The sequence below is a fragment of the Typopeltis vanoorti genome, chromosome 2, assembly GCF_054136105.1.
Source record: "Typopeltis vanoorti isolate ZY-2024b chromosome 2, IOZ_Tvanoo_1.0, whole genome shotgun sequence".
Lineage (NCBI taxonomy): Eukaryota > Metazoa > Arthropoda > Arachnida > Uropygi > Thelyphonidae > Typopeltis > Typopeltis vanoorti.
The window spans coordinates 131,706,054-131,724,330 of NC_143550.1; the positions used below are offsets into that span (position 1 = coordinate 131,706,054).

General features: G+C 34.6%; 1 protein-coding gene across 1 annotated transcript in view; it reads left to right on the forward strand.

Annotated features, from left to right (window-relative positions):
• LOC150109438 (P2R1A-PPP2R2A-interacting phosphatase regulator 1) overlaps nucleotides 1–11,406 on the forward strand; it is a 208,785-nt gene extending 197,379 nt beyond the window's left edge. The window contains exon 10 of the mRNA XM_090413162.1: nucleotides 4,443–11,406. Within this exon, the coding sequence (XP_090269288.1) occupies nucleotides 4,443–4,617 (175 nt within the window). The 3' untranslated portion in view covers nucleotides 4,618–11,406. The remainder of the gene's footprint in view (nucleotides 1–4,442) is intronic.
• The last annotated feature ends 6,871 nt before the right edge of the window (nucleotides 11,407–18,277 follow it).

The window sequence follows — 18,277 nt, forward strand, 5'->3', positions numbered from 1 at the left end:
CCCCCGATGATGTAAGTCATACAACTTATACAACGAAACTTTATACGCGTGGATAGGCTTATGTGTTCATCAGACATGTTGTAATAGGTTTCACGGTATAATAAGAACACAGATGATTAAGAAAATAACTATTTATTAACTTAAAGCTAATATTATCCTAAGACCAAATTAATATTTTTTAATTTATATATACAGGGTGTTCGGGATAAATTTGACAGTTTCGTAAGGAAAAAGAAAATCTTCTTTGTATCTATTAAATTTAATGAATTGACAAAAAAACATTACAGGCAGAGTTAATTACAATACTATCAACAAGATTTACTCAAAATAACCACCATTAGCATCGATCACAGCTTCAATTCTGCTTCGGAACCTCGAACAAGCTGATGCTACAGTCTCCCTGGGAAGGGCCGCAAAAACTGTTTTAATTTTATCCATTAACTGGGCTTTTGTATTACTGGAAGTGCGATTGGTGTCTTTTTCAACTGCGCCCCATACAAAATAATCCATGGGGTTAAGGTCTGGGGAGTTTGGAGGCCAAACATTTGGACTGGTGAAGTCGTAGAAATTTTCAGACAACCATTTTTGACTTTTCCCAGAGGTGTGGCAAGGGGCCGAATCCTGCTGCCATACATACGGCCTACCATTGGCTACCCTTGTTATCCAGGGCTTGACTACAGTTAGCAACTCCACGAACAAAGCCCGAATTCCAATGCCAGGGTTCTTCAACACCTGTTCCTGCAGATTTGCGAGGAATTCTGCTGTACGAACGCAATCAGATCGTCTGCTAGGGATCTTTCTTCTTGCTACATCCTCGTAGTCACCATTGCAAGTCTCTAGTTCATGCCTGATTGTTTTTACTGTATTCAGGGAGCATTGGGCAGCAGTCGTAATATCCTTATTTTGATGGCGGGCACGAATCATCATGATACAAGTTATTCTCTTCCATGATTCAGGTGGGTTCCAGCTATCCATCCTTTCTGACATCTTGTATATGAATGAAGAAGGGTCCAAACTTTTAAATGAAGAGAAGTGTGTGTTAATACATGTAACTTACGGAAAAATATAATTAATTATAAATATGTCAAATTTATCCCGAACACCCTGTATATATATATTTTTTTTTTTTAAATCTAATATTTGACTACTATTTCAAAACTTTGATTTTTTTTTTTTTTTTTTTTTTTACCTAGATGGCACCATATTAGGACTTTAGTCTTGTGTTGCACACTGCAATCACTTATACTAGCCCCCACTGTTACACCGGATTGTGGTTGTCTTACATTTGTAACAAACTTTGTGTTGTGTGCTTTGAAGATACTGGATATAATACCAGCAAAATATTAGCTTTAAGTTAATAAATAGTTATTTTCTTAATCATCTGTGTTCTTATTATACCGCGAAACCTATTACAACTTACGAAACTTGTCGGGTTTTCACGTATCCTGTTCATATTTAATAAACATATGATCTCAATACCGGAATCTGTTTCTCGAAGGATGTATATTATCCCCTCTGTTATTCATTATCTACATGGATCACATTATGAAGAAAAGTGGTGTTAAACCTGATATCAAAATTGGAGATGTTGTTGTTAGCTCTTTGGTTTATGTGGATGATGTTATACTTCTAAATAAATCTGGTACAAGGCTGCAAGATTCCCTGATTAAAGTGAATAACTGTTGTAATAGATATGGTTTTGTTAGATCGTGAATGGGAAACTTTATTCACAAAAGAGTCACCCATACAGGATGTGCTTAACTGGATGAACATACTTGCCCCTTTTAGCAGTCAAACTTAAATTTATCAAGAAAACAATATTATGTTGACGTGGGAAGAATAAGATAAAAGACGAAGCATTAAGCCCGAGGTTTTATGCAATCTAAAACGATGAAATAGAAATAATGTATTTTGAATATATGCGAAAATTTAACCGATAGAATTAAAACTGTGCATGCAAGAAGGTTAACACACTGCCAACGAAAGGTCAAAGGTTGCAGAAATACCACAGTTATGATGCACAACCGAGGCTGAAGAATTCGTGGAAGACGTTCGGTGGCACACATCCCCGAAAATACAAGACTCTGTAAGGTGGCAGAATGATGTCACCCAGTCAGAATGAATAGGGGGGCTCCCATGTGTGAGATTCGGAGTCAAAAAGAGGGTGCTGAGAAATGAAATAAATATGGCAGCGCAGGTCTGAATACCCCCCCCCCCCCCTCCCCATTTATTTTCTCTGTTCCGGTTTTCTCATCGTGAATGGGAAACTTTGCTGGGACTTACGCTAGTCAGCTACGTTCCCGTAGCTGACTAGCATAAGTCCCAGCAAAGCGATGCACCAGACAACGGTAGATCCAAATCGTGGGCCATCGGCGAGAGCAAGCCGATGTTAGATAGCAAAAATGAGTGCCAGATTTGTATCGTGCATGTGATTCCCACGTGGTAGCATATTGTAACAATAGTGAAATTCCACTAGAAGCGACAGATGAAAAGATCTCGATGCGACCGTGCAGTGTAGATAAGTACTGTGAACTTCTTATTACATTGTTTAGATATTTGTGAATGGAAGAAATTTAGATCCTTTCTGAAGGGAAGTGAACTTTGATTTAATATAGTCAGGAACACTCGAAAAGCTCGTTGGACTGTTTGTCTGAGAATCCTAGTATGTGATTGCAGCAGTTATTGTAATGGAACTGATATTAGAACTTATATGATCTAAGAACCTGAATAATGTTTTGTGCCAAATATGCACCAGATAATATATGATTAATGTGGTATTTGCTTAAATGATTCTTTAATGTAACTTTGATTTGTATATTTAAAGTGAGAGAGTTGTGCGTGAAATTCTAAACAATTCTTCATCTTAGTATTGCCATTAACATTGTGTTTTTCTTTGTAATCTTTAGTTGTAAAATAAATATGCTTTCTAATTTATGCATATGTGTGTTCTGAGCATGTTGACTGACTTCACCACTCATAAAAATATCAAACCTATGCATGCAGGGAATATCCAAAGAAAATTAAGAGTAAAAGGGCTACGACTGCAAAGCTAAGGTATCCACAGCTCCCTGATCTAATTTAATATTATTGGTGACACTTAATCTCTGTGAACTTTCCCTAGGATAAGATATTTCTATCCTTAGACTTAGGCTGGCGCAGCAATTAATCAAACAAATTTGCCTGCGTTAAAAGGGGAACGTCTCACAGGAATCAAGTTAGTAGATAACCTTTGAGGCCCTATAGAGTGAATAAAATAGATAAATTACGGAAAGTGAAGATGTAACAGTATGAAGATCAGCAATAACATGACAAAGACAAGGAAAATAGGCATAAGCATTGAAAATGTCAACTGCATTGTGAATGGAGAACTTATAGAACAAGTAAAATATTTCATCTACTTAGGCATGATCTACTCATCTACTTAGGCATGATTTTTAGTGAAGATGGTAAATTAAATATCTAAATATACAACAGAATCAACAAAGGTGACATGGTTAGAAGTCAAACTGAATAAATTTATATGGAATAAGAGAGAAATTAGTCAAAACGTTAAATTAGCTGTATACAAGACAGTGTTCAAACCAATTTTAACTTTTTAATATGAGAGCTGGTTCAGAAGTAAAACACTTCACCAAAGACTAGATATTGCAGATATGACAGTCCTGAGAAAGATTAGGGGGCATGAACAAATGGCATCAATGGCAATATCATGTTAAAAACAAGGATATTAGGAAAGAACTTGACATTGTCAGCATTCAGGAATGTGTTATCAGAGCTAATCACAGGTGCTATGGTCACTTAAACAGAATGGGCAAGGAAAGATTAGCAAAACAGGTGTTCTCTGCTAGGTTGGCAGGAAAAAGACCAAGCCTATATCTTGGTCTTCCCCTGGAAGACCAAGATATAGGCTTGGTACAGTAAAAAGTGCCTTAGAAGACAGAAATATAAGACCTGATAATATTGGAGTCTTGACATTTAACAGACTGATTTGGAGGAAAATTGTAGATAGAAAGTTAGTAATGATGTAAATTTTTCATGTAGTACTATCATATCCTGTACACCCCCTTGAGGGTATATATCAGGAATTTGATGATGATGACGACTTATGTTCTAGCAAAATTTGGGGGAAGGCATGGACACTAATATTAATAGGAAATATCTGTTAAATTTCTGGTCAGGATGCAGAGGATCGATTACTTGCACTTTTCCAACATAGATGTGTCGGAACCAAGTGTTTTTTAAGTAGTTGTACAACCATGACAAATCATGCCCAAAGATTGTAAGATGGATATTTATAATCCTTTCTTTTAACATAAGTCATAGCTTACAAAGGTCAGTTACTTAATAAAGGTGTTTGAATTTTTATTTCTTATAATCATATTATCCACTGCTTTAAGGTATTTCATTTTTTATATTATCAGTAAATAATTATTCTTTTACAGTCTCTCATCAAGTACGTTAGAGGTCTCAAGTCCCGAACAGACTGTTCCGCATGAATGTGCCGATAACACTGATTCGATGTCAAGCTGCAGTGACTCACCTTGTAGTACATTTAAACCTCTAGAACCTCCTTCGTCAAGACAGGATAATAGTTGTGGCATGGAGGGAACTGTTTGACCACATATCTATGTTTGTTTGGTTAATACAGATGTTTATGTGTACTTATAAATCATATGTGTATTGTTTTACATCAAAAAGCATGGCAGTGTGTTCTGGTGTACAAATATTTTTCCTTTCATTCATTTGCTAACACATGTGCATACACACATTTATTACCTGTAAATTTGTATCATTGTGTGAGATTGTATATTATATGTAGTCCCATATAATTTAGCTCTTAGAACTGAAAGAGAAAGAGGTCAAGTGCTTAACATTATTGTTCTCCTTGTTGTATGGGCATGCAGATAACATTGAGTGAAGTGGAAAGATAAGCATTTAGAAAGCTTGTAAAAATATATTAGATTTAATAAGTAAAGGTGGGGTGGGGTGTGGAAACAGATCTGCTTAGTAGTATGAATATCATTCTCTGTTTTTTTAGATTATAGAAAATATGTTCTACCAGTTCAAGCAGTTTTTCTTTTTTCTTTTCAGAAATTTACAGTTTGCTGACTTTTAACATTACAAATATCAGCAAAATAAACTGATATATCTAGATAGAAACTTTCTTACATGTAATGTGCACTTTTCATTTCTTTCTAAAGTGAAATTTTTTTCTAAATTTTTGAGGTTTAAACTCACTGTTAAAAGTTCTGTTGTTCGTATTACATATCCTTTCTGAAATTAGTGTTTCAGGTAAAATATAAAACTGCGATTGTGATTTTGTAAAGATATTGCATGAGAACATAGTTTATATGTATATTGTAGAAATCTTAATATTATTTCAAAAAATAGTAATAACTTCTAAAGGTATAAAAAATTTTCTTGTGAGTTATACTACTATTTCCATTCAAGTTAGTAATCCATAATGCACATATCTATTCTCTGCATTATTAAGTATTACAATGGATAAAATGCAATCTAAATAAATTCTGTTTCTCCTTTTTTCCCCTATCTTCCTCCTTTTGTTTTTCTGTCATTTGGATGACAGAAAACAAGACTTTTGTGTGTATACATATATAAATATAAAATATAAGTACTTTTAAGTGAAATTTAACTGAAACTACTTGCAAATATTGCTTTATTTCATAGGATAGGTGGATAGGCAATTTTTGCATTCAAGTTTATTTATTTGACTGTTATAATTTTTTTTTTTTTTCTCTTTGATGAAAAGTAGAAATTCTTGTAGAATTTGGAACAATTTCATACTCTGAGTGAAAATAAGTGTCAGTTCATTTATTCATTTTTTGTTGTTTATTTTGCATCTTCATTAACTTTATTAAGAAATTCTCCAAGAGGAGAATGGTTAATTTAATATATGCACACCGGTGGTATGTAAAAGAAGAGGATGATAAGGTCTGGGATTTCTTCTCTCTTTTAGAGGAAGATTTAGTCTTCATTACCAAAAATTATTACACAAAAATGATGTACTGATTTATCAATCATTTTGTTGGCTCTCTCATTGTTAATATTGAATTTTTACTACTAGATGATAGTGTATTGGCTGATAACAGTAGAAAGTTAAGGGGGGAAAAGCTATACTCTAAAATTAGATTCAGCCCACTAAAAGTTGGTAATTTATAAGTGTATTAAATACTGTGAATAGCCTCAGAGTTATAAATAATCTAGGAGCCCTGTGAGACCCAACATGTAACTTTTTTTCAAGTCACTTTAGACTCCAAATAAGCAGGGGTGGGGGGTGATCTCAAATTGGGTAAAAAAAAATCATCTTCCACCTGAAAATATATGTCACTGATATATAAATATAGTAAGTTACCTATTATCCAGTTAACTTCATGGATCAGTCATTCAGCTTAGATTTTCATCAGGGTTGTCGCTCCTGTTTGTTCAGCATTTACAGCTGCATCTATTGACATCTGATCTTATATTTTGTCTTTTCTATTTGCTCTTATTTCAAATGCAAGCAAAATTACCATATATGTCACAAGTTACAAGTAATGTATGATTGCGTTTTAATAAATGCAGATACTTATCAGTGCCAAACAGGAAATGCCATGTTCTATTAATTAAAATATATCCAGTAATTCATTAGTTTCAAATATATCACAGCGCAGTGACCAGTTACCTCATTTATGCATTATTTATTTATTTATTTATGTGTATTTTTAATATAATATTTCATCTTCAAATGTTTCCTTAAGCTATTTGTTTGGAACTTAGAACTGTTCAAAAATGTATAACCCAACCCCCCAATCTGTTTACTTTTTTCTCTGTTTTTTGAGAGAACCATTCTGTGTTTGCAATTTCAAAAAGATAATCATTAAATTATCTTTCATAAGGAGTAAGTTAACTTCATGGATTAGTCATTCAGCTTAGATTTTCATCTACAATAAGACACTTAGATCCACAATAAGACACTCACCAGTATCAAATGATTTCCCTTCCAAAAGAAGGAATATTCTCAGGGCTCTTTACTTTTGCTCACTGTCTCTTCCTCTTGTAAATAAATGACCTGCTCTCACTGACTCCAAATCCTATTCATAACTTTGCTGATGACAGTACACTGCAGTCCTCTTTTTCATTTGACAACCCTTGGTGTCTAATCTAATATTAGAAGCCTTAAGATACAATGTCCTAAACTTTGATATCCTTATTATTCTTCATTAGATCAAGAATAACCTTGCAAACTTCAATATTAAAACACAGTCCTGTCTAATTTCTTGCAAGAAAGATCTTTTATCACTTTCCCTTACTCTCATGAAAATCTGATCAGATTTTGCTTTTTGATCTGACTTATATCAGTAGCCTTCACTGGCATAATCACAACTCAGCCATAGCATCTGCAGCTGTTCTAAAAAACGCTTGTACTTTCCCATTCAAGGCACTACTTCCCATCTGTACAATTGCAAATGGCTTACAGATCCAAAATCTGCCAAGCAATGGAATACTATTCACACTTTTTGGATGGTGCATTCCAAGGACTGTTTGATGCTGTTCAGAAGATAGCAGTCTGATTTACTGATGACTTCTCACAGTTCCATTTCAATCCAGTTCATAGATATTCAGTTTCTGTTTATGCATTTTCTTTTTTTGTCAGGTACTTTCATGGACAACACTCTGCTGAAAAAAAAAAAGAAAAAAAAAGGCCACTATCATTCCTCCATTTTTTTCAAAAACATGAGCAGCTGCTGGTTAATGCCCAATTACCACCTAGCTCACCAAACGAACTTCTCTTCCTTCATTTTCATTTCAATCCACATCGAGAGTTGCCCTTACTGAGCAGTGAGGTTAGGTTAGGAAAAATGACACATGACATTTTTTTTGTGTGTGTGTGTGTCAGATATATATGAAATTTTTAAAAAATAAAATATTCCACATCTGACAACCAAAAAACTTTTTTTTTATTGTTGTTGTAATATTTTGCCTGTGCTTTTTTTTGTTTTAGCTAGAACACACTCCAGACATCTAATGGAATTCAACACAACCATGATTATTATGATTTTTTTTTAAACAAATTTAATACCACATTTCCATTAACAGTAAACTACAGTTGTATGACAACATACACCTTGAATTCCAGTTTAGTTTGCTGTCAATAAAGGGTTGTAAACATAATGTCTGTTGGCTCCTTGGTAATATTATGCTATTATTTACTTTATATTCCCTTTACTCTATTATTATGCTTTTACTCTTTACCTTAAATTACTACAGGGTATCTAATTTCTAATACCTTGGGAACCTTGGAAAATTTATTTAATGTTATGACTGCGCCACCAAGATTCCCCTTTATAGGTATTAAATATAATTAAGATTACCTGCAGAATCTCTCTAGATCTATCTCAAGCTTTATGGACAGTCATGGCTACTCTTATTTACCTTCACTCACAGGTTCCTATTTATTTAGAAACAGTGCATTGGATTAAGGAACAGTGAATACACATTTTTTTACATAACAAACATATTCATTAAACCACGATGCAATTATACAGTATCTTAAATTAATTGGCTCTTTCTAAAAATCTAAACCTAAGAATTATAATATCTCAATAATTGTACATTAAAACATGCAGCAGTACTATCATACAGAAATCTATGTTCTCATCCCAATACTAATATGTTCATGCAATATGTATTTCAATTAACACGTTCCTCATATCTAAATCATACAAATTAATCTTCTGCTTCTTAGTTCGGAACAAACAATCACAATTAACTTTGTAAGTGTTTCGTGAACTATCGGTCTATCTTCCATAATGTTAAACAAACACATAAAATTTTACTCACATTTCTTCTCTGACACATATATCTTTACTGGTTTCATTGACTCGTTTTCCGTCCGGGCCTCAACATTTGTGTGGGCTTCTTTCCTTTAGCGCAGTCTTATCGTGGAGGACTCCCAGGGCTCAAGGCATATTAGAGCTTTCTAGGTCAGCCGAAAACGTTCGATGTCCAGTGCATATGGCAGACTATCTTAATGGAAAAGCATGCCGTCTGACTTCTCTTTTCCTTCAATGCCTCGCGTCACCCGCTGCTTCTCCCTGGACTTCTGACTGTCATCCATGATACTGAATTGAGACCTTACGCAGGGAGACTGCGCTCTTTTGATTCGCACCCAATGAATTCTTATACTTCTCCTGCAGTCCCTGGATTAAGTTGAGAACCCCTAATATTCCCACACCAAAGGTATGTGACTCGAAGTTGTTGATTACTTCTGTTTCTCACAGAACACACAAAAACAATCTTATTTACCAAAACTGTGACATCCTTAGATGTTCGCCGCCTTTTGTTGCACTGTCCTTGAGACTTGCATTTGGTTACGTTCAAACATAATTGAAAGCACTTTACATCGTACAAACAAAGCTTCTAAACTATTTCTTTTAAATCAGAACCACATCAAATGCCGGGCTGCTTTCTAAGGCATTGCCCTTGAAATATACAGTTTCAACATATACTTGCATGATTTTTCAATCACAAAATTATTACAACTACAGTGTTAAGTTACAATATCCTTCTTTATACAATATTCGTGACCTGTGTAAAAGTCGATGCAAAGTTAAAAATAAAAATTTCTACTGCATCGAATTTTACAAGGTAATACATTTTTGGCATTGCCTGTTGTACTCTTAGTAATTCATATAACTGTTATGTTGGAAGTGTTTTTATTGCATTATGTCTAAAAGAAAGAAGTTTAGTTCTAATATATTAAAAATACAACTTTTTTTTTAGACAACAAACACTATGGTTGGTATTTGAATGATTGAACTAATTCAGAAAGCTTTTATGACAGAAATATGATATAAACTCATATTCAGAGATACATTTATAGTAACAAACTTAATATTCAAAATGTCGATAAATCTTCCCATTATGAATCCTCCCAGAGAATTCATAATGGGAAGATTTTATGTAAAAGGAAATGTTTTTATACAAATAAACAACCCCGATTAACAATTTCAACAGTAGTGAAATTTATTAATCTGTAATATTCATTAATTACACTTTGTTTACTACTTGGAGCATGAATGCAGAGGACACTACTGCCCGTTATGGGTTATTATTGGTCTTGTGGAGGAAGGAAGGAAGGAGGGGGGACTGGATAATAGGCAAATCATTATGTTTTTCTGTGTGCCTGTATATATATTATTGTATGCATATGAATATCATGTAATATGTTTATGCAGCATTTATGCTTATACTGCTGATAAGATTTTTAATGTTTTGCATATGTCTATACGAGATATTTATTTATTGATTTTTCATTTATTTTGTTAAAGTTTTTCCATGGATCTCCTTTAAGAAAAATGTGAAATAATATAGTATTATAATTCTCCCTTCCACTTCTGCAGAAATATATGTAATATATTTCTGCAGAGCCTTTTGCAAAAGGACTAACTTTTTTTTTGCAACTATGAGAAACTTGTATAAAGAATTATTTAGAAAAGTTTGCATATTTTGTAAGCTTATTTTGTCAGTAATTGAGTATTCTTCATTGAAAAGAAATCTAAAATCAGTGCCTAGACAAATAACATCTGTTGGACATTTATCATAAAATTTTATAAATTTTTCGTTTTCTCCCCCTTGCCATATTACATATGCGTGTGTTGTGTGTGTGTGTGTGTATATATATATATATATATCTTGTGGTTTTTTTTTATCATCTATTTTATTTACATATTTTTTTAAATACCAAATATTTCCTTGTTTTTTTACATAGAAATATACAACAGTAATTTTAGTTCATGTGCATTTTTTTTTTTTTTTCCATGGATTGGTTTTATGGAACTTGTATTTGTGTTCTTGAAAAGGAAAGGAGAAAAATTTCAGCAAATCGGTGTAGTTCATGGTATTTGCTTCTGTGTTTAGTCACCAGAATATTTAATACCTAGAAAATGTAAAGTAATCCTAGGTGTCACTTTATGTGAAGTGTCATTTGTTGTGTGTATATATATATATACATATATATATATATATATATATATATATATATATATATATATATAGTAAATGTGATTGGAGGAGGCATGTTATAGAAGCCTTCGTTGCTGCAAACATTATACAACTGATATTAGACGTTATACAAAATATTATGCAACAGCACAGTTGTGGTGTTGGAAGATGTGTTTCTATATTGTAAATAATTAGCACAACCTAAAAGTTATGAAAGTTGTTTGGTTTGTTGCAGCATCTCTTTTTCCTACCATGTATAGTTTACCCTCTCTGAGAAAGATATAACTGAAAATCTGTAAATTTATGTAAGTTGTGTACATAATTACCATGCCTATTTATATTGTATACTGGATGGAAATTTAATTTATCTATAGAGGTGAATTAAAGATAAAGTGAATTTTAGATCAACCTTTTTTTATGTAGAAAAATATACAAACACATACAATTCAATTATTATCTGCATTGTCATTTCACATGGTTTCTGATTAAATATCAGAAAAACGAAAATGTAAATATTTTACATGCTTAAATTTTTGTAAGCATGTAAAATATTTACAAAAATTTGTTCATTTGATTTCTTCTCCTTCTTTTAGCCAATGTCACAACACCACAACTGATCTGCAAAAGATTTGACATCTCATGTCAAATCTTTTGCAGATCAGTCTTCGTCTTCTTCTCTGGCAACCTTTCCTTCTCATGGTATCCACTTAGTGCTTAATTTTCTCCACTGTTCATCTAACAATCTACTAACATGGCCAGCATAGTAAAAAAAAAAAAATGTATGTGTAGATAGCTTCAGAGAAGAGCAAAATTCTAAACAATTTTGAAATATAATAAATGACCACTGTCTCGTCATTTATATCAGCTTACTGCAGGATGAAGATTTGCATTTCGTTTTGTTGAATTTTTGTTTAACTCTTTAGAATTACACAATAAAACAAAGAACACTTACATTGCAGGCTACTAAAATTCATTACAGATTAGCATAGAGAATTATAGCCTAAACCCAAGATCTTCGATTCATTTCAGAATAAATCATATTAGTTATATTAGTCAGTATTAACCAGTGTATCCTCAATCACAAGCATACAATATATGGTTGTCCTTTGCATCACTGTTATAGCTGTCACATGTTCAATGAGACATTATTGTTCTGTCATGATTCATCACAGTTTAAACTGTGTGTTCAAGCCTATAGTTTTTTATATATCTATTAACTACAGAAAATTAATGCATGTTATTGTGTAAGAACCCAGGTAAAATAGCATCTCTGTTTAAGAGTTAATAGCAATAACCTTTAGTTTTAAAGAATTCATGAATTCATTTCCCTTCATAGTTCAAGAGAAACCATTCAACTACGAGGGTGGTCTGAAAAGTTCTTGGCCTAACAGTGAAAAAATGGATTTATAATTTCAAAATTATTTTTATTTTTCAATATAATTTCCTTTAAGACTGTTTTTCTTTGAATCACCTCTTGATTCAAAGAAAAATGCTGACCAGCGATGAAGAGTTTTAGTTTTGGGAGGAGATAGAAGTCAGAGGGAGCCAAATCTGGGAATAGGGTGTATATTCCAACAATTCATAGTGTAGATCCCTTAATTTTCCCATTTTCTCTTCGACTCATAAACATAGTTTGCAAAGGAACAATTTGGCTTCATGCCTGGTAGATCAACAACAGATGCTATCTTTGGGTTACGGCAGATGATGGAAAAATATCGAGAGAAACAAAGGGAGCTATCTGGTATTTATTGATCTGGAGAAAGCATACGATAGAGTGCCAAGGCAAGAAGTCTGGAGGTGTCTGAGGGAGAAGAAGGTGCCGGAGAAATATGTCAGGTTGGTGCGGGAAATGTACAGAAATGTGAAGGCAAGTGTTCAGACCTGTTTGGGACAGACAGAAAGTTTTCAAGTAACAGTTGGCTTGCATCAAGGGTCAGCATTGTCCATTTCTGTTTAGTATTGTGATGGAGGTGGTAACAGAGGAGGTGAGAGAAGATGCGCCTTGGACAATGTTGTATGCAGATGACATCTTGTTGTGTGTAGATTCAAAAGAAGAAGCGGGAACTAAACTGGAAAGATGGAGAAAAGTACTGGAAGAGAGAGGTATGAGACTGAGCAGAAGTAAGACAGAGTATATGTGTTGCGCAGTGGGCGGCTGCCAGGAGACAGATCTGGAGCTGGAAGGAAATGTCATCAGGAAGGTGAGAGACTTTAGATACTTAGGTTCAACAGTGGAAGAAGATGGAGGAGCTGAGAAGGAAGTGGGATGCAGGATACAAGCGGGTTGGAGGAACTGGAGGGAGATGGCTGGAGTGTTATGCGATAAGAGGGTGCCAATCAATCTGAAAGGCAAAATTTATAGGACAGTAGCGAGGCCAGCTATGACATATGCTATAGAAACTGTGGCCCTGAGGAAAAATAATATCAGCAGGATGGAAGTAGCAGAGATGAGAATGCTTAGGTGGATTTGCGGTGTGACCAGAAAGGATCGTCTGAGAAATGACTATGTCAGGGGAACAGTGAAAGTTACGAACTTAGGAGCAAAAATACAGGAGGCAAGGTTGAGATGGTTTGGTCATGTGATGAGGAGGGAGGACGAATATGTGGGAAGAAGGGTCATGCAGATGGATGTGCAAGGAAGGCGGAAGCGTGGGCGGCCAAAGAAGAGATGGGTCGAGCTGGTAGAAGGGGACTTGAAGATGAAGAACTTGGATGTGGTGACAGCCCAAGACGGGAAGGTGTGGAGGAGACTCATTACAAACAGTGACCCCACTTAAGTGGGAGAAGCTGCAGAAGAAGAAGAAGAAGAAGATCCCTTAATTTTCCCATTGCCAAAACACCTTTGTGGGCAGGTGCATTGTCCTGATGAATAATAATTTTTTTCATCTAGTCCGATTAAAAGATTGGAATAATATTCCCCGGTTATTATTTTACCCTTTTCAAGATAATTAATAAACAAAAGCATCCCAAAACACCGATGCCATGACCTTTCCTGCTGATGAAACCGACTTTATCTTCTTTGGCTCTGAACAACCTGCTGCTGTCCACTGTTTGGATTCTGGTGTGTAATGGTGAATCCAAGTCTCATCCATAGTAATAAATCGACGCACAAAATCAGTTTTATTCTTATTAAAATGCTCCAAGCACTGTTCAGGGATTTTCATGCAAGTGCATTTTTGATCTGCTATGAGCAAGCACCCATCTTGCACAAAGCTTTTTCATTTGAATTCTTCATGCAAAATATATCCTTCACATTCTTTTGAAATGCCTATGGTCTCAGCAATTTCATGCACTTTGACTTGCCAGTCATCCAATACCATATCGTGCACTTGGTCAAAGATTTCTGGTGATGTAACACTTTGGATATCCTTCATGTGGATCATCTTGAAGGCTGGTTAAGAAATACTCTGCCACGTTTAAACTTGGCAGAGCATTTCTTAATTGTCAAAAATGAAGGAGAAGAGTACCCATAAACTTTTGTGAACTTTGAATGAATTTCTTTTGGCATTAAACTTTCTTTTGCAAAGAATTTTATCCATTTCAAGGGATACAGATAACACTTTTGCTTCAGACAGCTGTATAAAACAAACTACTTGATAGAATGACTTGCAATTTCACATGGATGCTTGTGACAGATGTACAAACTTAGAAAAAAAAAATCTTGCAAATAGTGTTGCCATCTGTGGCCAAGGCCAATAACTTTTCATACCACCCTCTTAAATATAAGTATAGGCAGTCTTGTGTGGAGGCAAGAGAGCTTTTCCTTGTTATTTTAGGTTTTTCATTCCATAACATGCAGATTGGCCAGAGAATATCATGCTTAATAGTTGTTTGGCATAATCTAAATTAATCGATCCACCCAGATAGTTAAAAAAAAAAAAAAAAAAAAAAAACTTATTTTTTTAAGTGAGTAATTAAACCACTTGTTCTTGAAAATTCTTATATCTCTCTTGATGTTATCATTTAGAACAATAGCAGAAGAAACAGTATTGACTGATCTGTGAGTATGAAAGATATTTCAGTAATGTTTAAATATTTCAAGAGAATGAAAATTCAGTACATAATAAGCCTGATCCTTTTCTGCAGTAAGCGTTTCAAATAGAGAACTAGTTACTATCCAATTAACATTCTGCTAAGAGAATCAAAGAAAAATGGCTATCTGCTAACTTGTCATAAATGTTTTGAGAACCCTAATCAAATATCATATTGAATGCTTTTTTTTCAGATATATAAAATTTCAGAAATGATTAGTAAAGTATTATTTAGAATCTTGGATTCTAAATAATACTTAGGTAGTGAATCCCTTATTACATCCTAATGTAATGAAATATCATTGTGACAAACAAATACTTCTAGCTGTATAAATTGGAATTGAATGTAGCAAAAGGACTGCAGGAATGGTTTATTACAGTGGATTGCTATAATGAATTTATGTGTAGGACTTTTCATCTGATTTTTAACCCACCCAAAAGAGAGAAAATAATATTCTCAAATAAGTAATTTACTTATATTCAGACTCATCACTAATATTTTTGAAATTATTATGCTTCCAATGAAATCAAAATTTGCTAACATCTGTACAGTTTTCTGTAGTCTGTAAAATATATGTGTGTATCACAAAATTGTAAAATAAAATGGAGAGATATAATGCCTAATCATAGTATTTACAAACTGTACACTGTGCTACAAAGAAGTGAAGAATTAAAGAGCATCGGTGTGGTGCATTGGAAATGCTGTTTGTATCCATTGCAGTATAAGCTGATCAAGGAATTTATAGGTTTGATTCTAGCCATGAGTAGAGGAACTTTTTCTAAGTTGCTCTGTGCAGCCAACAAGTGAGATAGTCAATCTACAGTACAGGCAAGTAGAGCTTTTTCTCCTGGAAATTTTGGATTTTAAACTGATCTTTAAAATAATAATAATAACCTGCAGTACATAAACACAGGGCCAGAAAATGGGAAAAGTTGTCTTCCATACTATGTCTACTCTACAACAATTTTAAAATTATTATTATTAACTTAAATGTTTTTCTATAATATCCCATTTTATTGCTTATCAACCAACTTCTACAATGGCAAAACCTTACTCTCCCATCATACGGAGTATTCTGCAGATAATTAACCATTTTGAATGCTCTTCTCTGTATCTTCCACTACTCCCTCATCCTCAAGAAATCTAAGTGACCACAGTGCACAGTAATTTTGATGGGTGCTGTATTAAATCCTTTTAAATAGAATTGATAACTTCCTTATTCTTGCTGTGTACTTTGATAACCAAGTAAATCTTATGAGTTAGTTGGGCCAGTTTTGCATATACTCTCATGAGCCAAACCATTATGACCACCCAGCTTATTTCTGGCCACTCAGACTCATGGTTAGCCATTGATAACAGTAACCTGCTATGGGATTTTTCTCATGGACATCACTGGGTCTTCTCATGTTAATATGGAGTTGTTCTCCCTTTCGCTGCTCTAACAGCCTCCAATATTCTAGGAGTTCTTCCCACTAGATTTTGGAACCAATATTTTTGGTACTAGATTCCTCCCACTAGATTTGGTGTTAAGAATGGAAGGAAATTGCTGCGGTAATTCCCTTCCATTCTAGAAAAGTGTTAATGAAGTCAGTCGCGGATGTCAGCGATTTAACTACTTTTTTAACATATGAAGAGATGTTTTATAGTTGGTGCTATAATTAAATATTATTAACGTTCAATTGACCCCCTCACTGGCTGTGGGATTTGGATAGACACAGGATGCTATTGGACAAGGAAGGTAACGTGTGACACCGTCTTGTTCTGTAATAATTCCATAGTAATGTAGTGTTGATAAGCGATCAACCACTAGGATCAGGAGCACACCCATATATGCAAATTATAAAGCATGAATTGGGAAAATTCGTGAATGTATCCCATAATCACTAGATAAATACAGCTCAGATGGGGACAAATCGAGCCATTATATGTCACTGTGGAGACATACTTGAACTATCCAATTTAATTTAATAGATTATTTCTATTATATTCCAAGAGATACAGCAAGGAAAATGAAGAACCAAAAGTAGGAGACAGGTAAGAATACGATTAAAAATACGGAACAAAAATAATATAAAAATTGCGATTTATTTTTCTAATTCCTTCCCTCCTCTTTTACCTTGCAGCGTCAAGGATTTTGTATTCACTTAACCGCTACCATATCAAGGATAAGGTGGTTAGCCCTGTGCCTCCCGGTGTGTCATGTCTAGATGTGTGTGTTCACGGGCCGTTTTGCCTTTGAATTACCACAGGGTAATTCACAACGCCACAAAACGTAGAGTACACACGGCACGGTGTGTAGTTAAACAACATGTTCGACATGCTCTCCTCCGTTGTCGGCAACGTGCTGAAATTGCATGCTTAACCAAACGTAGTCTCATTCGAAATGTGAATTATGACATGTAAGCGGGTCTTGAGGTCTCCCACGATAGACAACGTTTTTGTGATGTCTCCACAGCGAAAGGTTGCATGGGTTCAGATCCAGAGAGCATGCCGACCACGTTGTACGAAAATGGCGGCTGATGATTCTGTCCTTGGTAAAATGTATCTGAAGCAACTACTTGACAGGGGTGGGCGATGTGAGCAGGGGAACCATCCTGCATAAAAATTGTTGAATCCAGGCACTAAAACTGTTGAAATGTTGGAGTCACCTGATTGGCTAAGGGAGACGCATGTCGCTGGCCATTAACCGCGCAGGTAACGAGATCGGCAGGACCGAGCTCCTCGAAAAAGAAAGGTTCGATTATGAATTCCGCTGTAAAACCGCACCAAACGGTGACCTTCGGGGAATGAAGCGATGTCCAGTTCAGTCCGAGCAATAAACTGCATGGCATATGTTTCTCGTGCACCCTGCTCAAGATTAAGCAATTGCTGAACGTGGGAAATCTTGTAAGGATAACAGAGCAGAATTTGCCTTATTGAACAGTGCTTACGGGTTCGTCTAAAGACCCTGCAATACTCCATGTATCTTTTCTCCACTTGTGAAAACGATATCAAAAGCTGTTATAGCTGGTCTAAAAACAATCAGAACTTCAGGATACGATGGTAGTAGCACATTAAATATTGATAAAATATTTTATCAATATTTTAATTTGATAAAATTATCAATTTGAAATTGATAATATTCAATTTTTACACGTTTAAAATTATCAATGATAATTTTAAACTTATCATTGATGACAGGCACGTTTCCAACGGATTTTAAGAAGGCCGTAGTTGTAGCGATTTATAAATATGGAATCGA